This window comes from Physella acuta, unplaced genomic scaffold, assembly GCF_028476545.2.
Source record: "Physella acuta isolate Inbredline_101_S28 unplaced genomic scaffold, ASM2847654v3 ptg001467l, whole genome shotgun sequence".
NCBI classification, from domain to species: domain Eukaryota; kingdom Metazoa; phylum Mollusca; class Gastropoda; family Physidae; genus Physella; species Physella acuta.
In genome coordinates this window covers 434,044-440,000 of record NW_026732982.1, presented here as the reverse complement: position 1 = coordinate 440,000, position 5,957 = coordinate 434,044, and the positions used below count along the sequence as shown (strand labels likewise).

General features: G+C 40.7%; 1 protein-coding gene across 1 annotated transcript; it reads right to left on the bottom strand.

Moving 5' to 3' along the window:
* Positions 1–1,710: 1,710 nt before the first annotated feature.
* Positions 1,711–5,578, bottom strand: LOC131928147 (G-protein coupled receptor 52-like). Its single transcript, XM_059284089.1, has 5 exons — positions 4,856–5,578; positions 3,318–3,531; positions 2,879–3,018; positions 2,622–2,753; positions 1,711–2,055 (listed from the first exon to the last, which is right to left on the bottom strand). Exons 1-5 carry the CDS (start codon positions 5,431–5,433, stop codon positions 1,818–1,820), a joined length of 1,302 nt encoding a protein of 433 aa, XP_059140072.1. The 5' UTR covers positions 5,434–5,578; the 3' UTR covers positions 1,711–1,817.
* Between the last annotated feature and the right edge of the window lie 379 nt (positions 5,579–5,957).

Sequence of the window (5,957 nt, the reverse complement as noted above, 5' to 3'; positions counted from 1 at the left end):
GCTAAGCAAACTCTTTGAAGAATCACTTAAGACAAGACTATACCCAGTCCAAGCTAAGCAAACTCTTTCAAGAATCACTTAAGACAATTTCCACTATCAACTGTAACACTTCCGAGGTGATATTCATTAAGTTAGCATCAGAAACTCCTACATCAGATACAAGGGTCGAATATTTCAGAGGTGGATCGTTTTACATATCTGGGCGGTGTACAGCACGGATTGAGGAACAAATGAGGACATCAAAATTAGCACCAGTAACTTGCGTAGTTGATTTACTAGGTTCATAAATTAAGCTAACACGGAAGATAAAAACTACAGAAAATAGAAGGTATGTACTTTATTATCAGTTGTCGATTTTTTCAAATCGAAAAAATTTAATGTTACAAGAAAATTGTATTAAACACAGCTTACAGGCCAAAAGTTGAATCCAACGTGAACTCCATGAATGATACTCAAATCTACTTCAACTATGTTCGTCACATCAAAAATATTTAGAATTCGAATTTCTACCTGTACTTGATACACAATGTATTTCTCCACGTGAACTGGATAGTGGGGTGGGGGTGGGGAACTATTGCACATTTGATATGATCACCACGACGGGTGTGACACGTTTCAAATAAATCCTTGCAGACGACAGTTTGAATTCACCGCGCAGATTCAGTTGCCATTTACACACTTATATCATTGTAATAATGCTATACAAGTTACACACATGACACATGCCACAAAATGTATAAGCCATCAGTAGACTAAGAGTTTGAAGTGTAGTAGAGTAGGTAAAAGCGTATCAAACAACATTCATTATCCAGGTCAGTTCTTTTTTTTTTACAAACTTTACCATTGACTCCTTACTCACGTAGTACAGTGTAGGTTTTCTCACTTATTATAATGTACATTTACTCACATATTATAATGTAGGTTTTCTTACATATTTTAATGTAGGTTTTCTACGATAATATTTAATGCTACATGCAGTGGCGTAGCGAGGTCGGGTATCACCCGGTGCGGCACTTAATGGTGTCACCCCCCCCCCCCAAAGGCGACCATTCCCTTTCAAGTTTTCGATTTGCACCCCCCCCTCAAGTTTTCGATTTGCACCCCCCCCCCTCAAACTTTCGATTTGCACCCCCCCTCAAGTTTTCCTCTATATATTTTCCTATTTTTTGCCTTGGTGTCACCCCCCTAAATGGTGTCACCCGGTGCGGTCCGCACCCCCCGCCCCCCCCCCCTCGCTACGCCCCTGGCTACATGTGTCATCGACCCTCGATAATTTACGCTAGTTTACACATTTATCAATATATCACCAGTTACTCTGTTATAACTATACTTATTTATACAAATTACCTATAACACAACACAAGACAATAGCGTATAACAAAATATATTTGCTATCATTTACTAAATACATTATATCACATATGTTCACTTATTACACAGATAACATCTATCGCAATCTATTCCATTTCACCATGTCGGCTGTGACGTACTACATCAGTTTATTTATATCAACTGTTACCATGGTAAAACACTAAAATTTGTTATCACCTTCACAGCAATTGGTCATCATACAAAGTTTACTTTTTAATGTGATGACCAATCAAATTGAATAATTAATTATCACCCAGTGTCTAATATGTTACCACATTTTTTACGTGGTAAATTTTGAAAACATGTCTATAGTAACATCCATTTTATTAGCACGTTCAATAATTTATACTAGGAAAATGTTCTCCATATGGTCTTGTACAGAACTTGTCTCAAGTTTGGCTGGTTTGGTTGAGAGTTTGAACTTTGTTGATTACATGTTGTTGCAATCAGCGTTTGACTGGGATTGTGATAAAGTTGACGTCCGTGGAATCTGCCAGATTTTCTTGATTACACCACACACACCATCCTGGCAACTGACAAATTTCCAGGAAATGGAACCGGAAGTCAGCGCTGAGTATGAGCAGAACAAAAAACTGGCTGAAGCTAGCGGAGATGCCGACCCAGCAGGCGGCAAACTGGAGGGAGTCGTCTACGTCAGTCTGGAAGGCTCGCTTCACAACGAGGCTGTGGGGGAGGGGCGAGAGTTCATGGTCATACGTGGTCAAGTTAACAACAACATTTAGGGTTTAAATTTAAAACATTAGTTTATCTAAGTAAAATGTAAGAACAAGATAAATTTTAAAGTGTTATGAATGTCAGTAATTGTTTCTTGTTCTTTACATCACGTAACATCTAATTCTATGCTAATCCTTAGGTTTCATGTGCAGTTATTTTAAACCAGCTTCTAAGCAGAGTTTCTTCCAGGGGGGGTGGGGGTGTCTACCACCCCCCTCCCCCCCCCCCTTTCCCACGAACGAAATGGAGTTTATATAGGAAATATATACTTTTGACAGTGTCCGCCCCCCGGACATTTTAGTCCCCCCCCCCCGATAATCTTTAAGTTTAGTACGCTAAATGTAAACCATAATTGTAAATTATACTATGGTAGCTATAAATAATTGATTGAATCCCTGTTTTTCGTAGTGGTTCGAGCAAGTTTTTACAGGGAGAAAATAGCTGTATGATTTCTATAACAACTGTATATTTAATGGTTCCCTCCTCTGGATGTGTAGGCTATAAGGGCGACATACTTGATGATGACAAAAGGGATCCAGACGATGATATACAGCAGACACAGGATGCAGGTGATGTAGTAGTTGCTGGGGCGGGAGGACAACTCCACGTACACCTTCTCGTAGAACTGGATGCGCTTCTTGAAAGACCTGACAGGGGAGAGAACAAACGCATCAACTCACAGACTATGTATTCTTGAGTTATCTGCCTTTAAACTGGTACGGTGAGGTCAGTAACACTTGTAGCAGGGTGAGTGTGAGGTGACGTGACTTACTTGGTGAACAGGTAGGCGCCTGTGATGCTCATGGCGAACAGGCTGGGGATGGAGACAAGGACCCCGGCCGTCAGGATGTAGGCCACTTGTTGCTTGGTGTCGATCATACAGATGGAGATGGCCTTGTTGAACACAGCTGACTGGCGGGGGGGGGGGGGGGGGGTTGTTAAACACATGATTAAACAAAATGGAGTTACACAACTAAAAAAAAAAATTAGATTAGGATTTGTAAAATGTAGGAACAAGAACATAACTGTTACTGTTGTATAAGGTTAGCCTTAAGTTATCTGTTGGTATTTAGGTGACCGAATACTAGAACGAGTATATATATATATATATATATATATATATATATATATATATATATATATATATATATATAAATATATATATATATATATATATATATATAGTTTTTAAAAAGTCCCATAACTCTTACCTCGAACGAGAACAAAGGGGGACAACAAAACGATATGGCGACTATCCAAGAGAAGACAATCCAGCAGAGACTCCTGGTAGGGGACATCATGACGTTGTAACGCTCCGGTTTCCTGACGGCGACGTAATGGTCAACGTTGAGCCAGGTCAGAGAGTACAGCTTGGCCGTCATTAACGTCGTAAACAGGTAGGCCTCAACACTACAGAACATTTCACTGGGGAGATAATGATTGCAGGAACGTTACATTTTAACATTTTACTGGGGGAGATAAACATAGGAGAAATGTTCAATTTTATATATTTCATAGGGGAGATAAACATTGGAGAAACGTTAAATTTTATATATTTCATAGGGGGAGATAAACATTGGTGAAACGTTAAATTTTAACATTTCACTGGGGAGATAAACATTTGTGAAACGTTCAATTTTAACATTTTTCACAATGGGAGATAAACAGAAATGTGAATCGTTAAATTTTAACAATACACCAGGGGGAGATAAACATTGAAAAAACGTTAAATTCTAAGATTTCACTTAGGAGAATAATTTCTAGCCTCTCATTGACAATGACGAGTCGTCAATAATTGAAACAGACCGCTGAGGGTTACAATACGTAAAGTCTTGAGACCTCAGTGAGGAAGACAATTTCTCGGTACATTAAATTCTAAAACCTCACCAAGTAAGATAAATATACAAGTTAGCTACTCCAGTTTAAGGACCAGGATATAGGGTACTATAAGAACCAGGACTTAAGGTACATAAGATGCCCATGAGCTAAGCACTATAAGGACAAGGACTTAAGATGACAATGAGATCAGTGCCGTTACCCCAACTACTCTTAGCCACATAACATTCGAACACACCTCATAAACATCGACTTTTTATTTTTTACTTTCTATGTAGACAGATTGCTAGGCATGGTGTTAGTTTACCAATCTATATTTAAATTAAACATCTGAACTAAAAGAGTGGGTAGAAGAATCCAATTATCGGCTAGCTGCCAAGAACCAGGTATTTAAATTTAAATTGTTTTCTTTTGAGTTTAAGATAATTAGCTAATACCTATGGTCGTTTCTTGTTTCAAGATTTTTTTAACTTTGTGTCTACGATTTAATGAGATGAAATCATTTTTCGTTCTGTTTGACGTAAAAGTTAAATTACTTTGACCTTTTAATGACCTCTAATATCTTGTGCAGCTTCACCAATTTTAACGAGACCTCGAGTAATTAAATCAAGCAGAAATCAATGAGGCGTGTCAGACCTCTTGTATGCTTGGCTCCAGCTAATAACGGTAACTCTGTTTGGTACCAGCAACGGAAGTCACTACATCCATACCACCACACAGGATAAGAGCTATTACAGCACTGAATACAATAGGTTTGTTTGGCGGTTTTTTTTTCTAATAAAGATATTTTGTCGAAGTGTTCTTTCATTTAAACTTTGTTCTAAATTTAAATCCAGATCAGTGAATTGTAAAAAAAAATAAAAATAAAAGTGTGTGCCGTAACCATGACAACAGAGTTGTGTAAAAAAATTACCTGGTGTATATCCAGCGGTTGTAGACAGAGAGAAAGACGGAGTAGGGCGTGATGAAGAGACCGATGAGAAGGTCAGCCAAGGTCAGCGAGTAGATGAAAGTCTTGTTGAAGTTACTGAAGGCGTCCGTCCATGACGCCACCATCAAGATGGCGCAGTTGGACAGGACGATGGTCAGCGTGACGAAGATCGTCACGAAAGTTCGGAACGTGAATTCTGGGTTGTCTTTGTTGACGTCACGGTTGTAGGCAACTTTCGTGTCGTCGTTCTCCGAGACGACGTCGAGAGCGTTCTTTGATTCCGTCGGTTCTGGATCTGACTTGCTCGATGGGTCTGGCTGTCTGACCTGTGGTGACGTGTTGTCTGAAGCCAGGTGGGCTGTAGAGTTCAGTGACGTCAGCACAGGCTCGGCAGGTTTGTCATTGGATGACGTGTTTTCCGGAACTGGTTGTACGGTCTCGTTGGATGCCGTCACGACCGGGTCGACGCTCTGCACGTGCGATGACGTCACGCATGTAAACAAGAAAAAGGTTGCTAGCGCAACCAAAACTCCGTGACGTAACATTGTTGTTCGTGTCATTTAGTTTAGCCGAGCTGAGCCAAGCTGGACGAATGGCCCATTGAAATGTTTATCGGTTCAACAGTGGCAATAGACACATATGTTTAACCAACTTCCATGCTGAATTGTTATTTGTGGGGGATGGTGTGGGGTGGTGTGTGGTGGTGTGGGGTGGTGTGGGGTGGTGTGGAGTGGTGTGTGGTGGTGTGGGGTGGTGTGGAGTGGTGTGGAGTGGTGTGTGGTGGTGTGGGGTGGTGTGTGGTAGTGTGGGGTGTTGTGTAGTGGTGTGTGGAAGTCGGTGCTGTTGGGGATGGGGTATAGTGGTGTGTGGTGGTGTGGGATGATGTGTGGAGTGGTGTGGGGTGGTGTGGTGTGTGCTGGTGGAGATATGGTTGTGTGGTGTGGTAGGGGGTCGTGGTGGTGTGTGTTGGTGGGGGATGGTGTGTAATGATGTGTAAAATCTCTAAACTATGGCGCCCTCGAGTTAGTGACAGCCGAATTATGATATTTGATGGTCATTAGTTTAGTTTTAGTTTACAAGATGT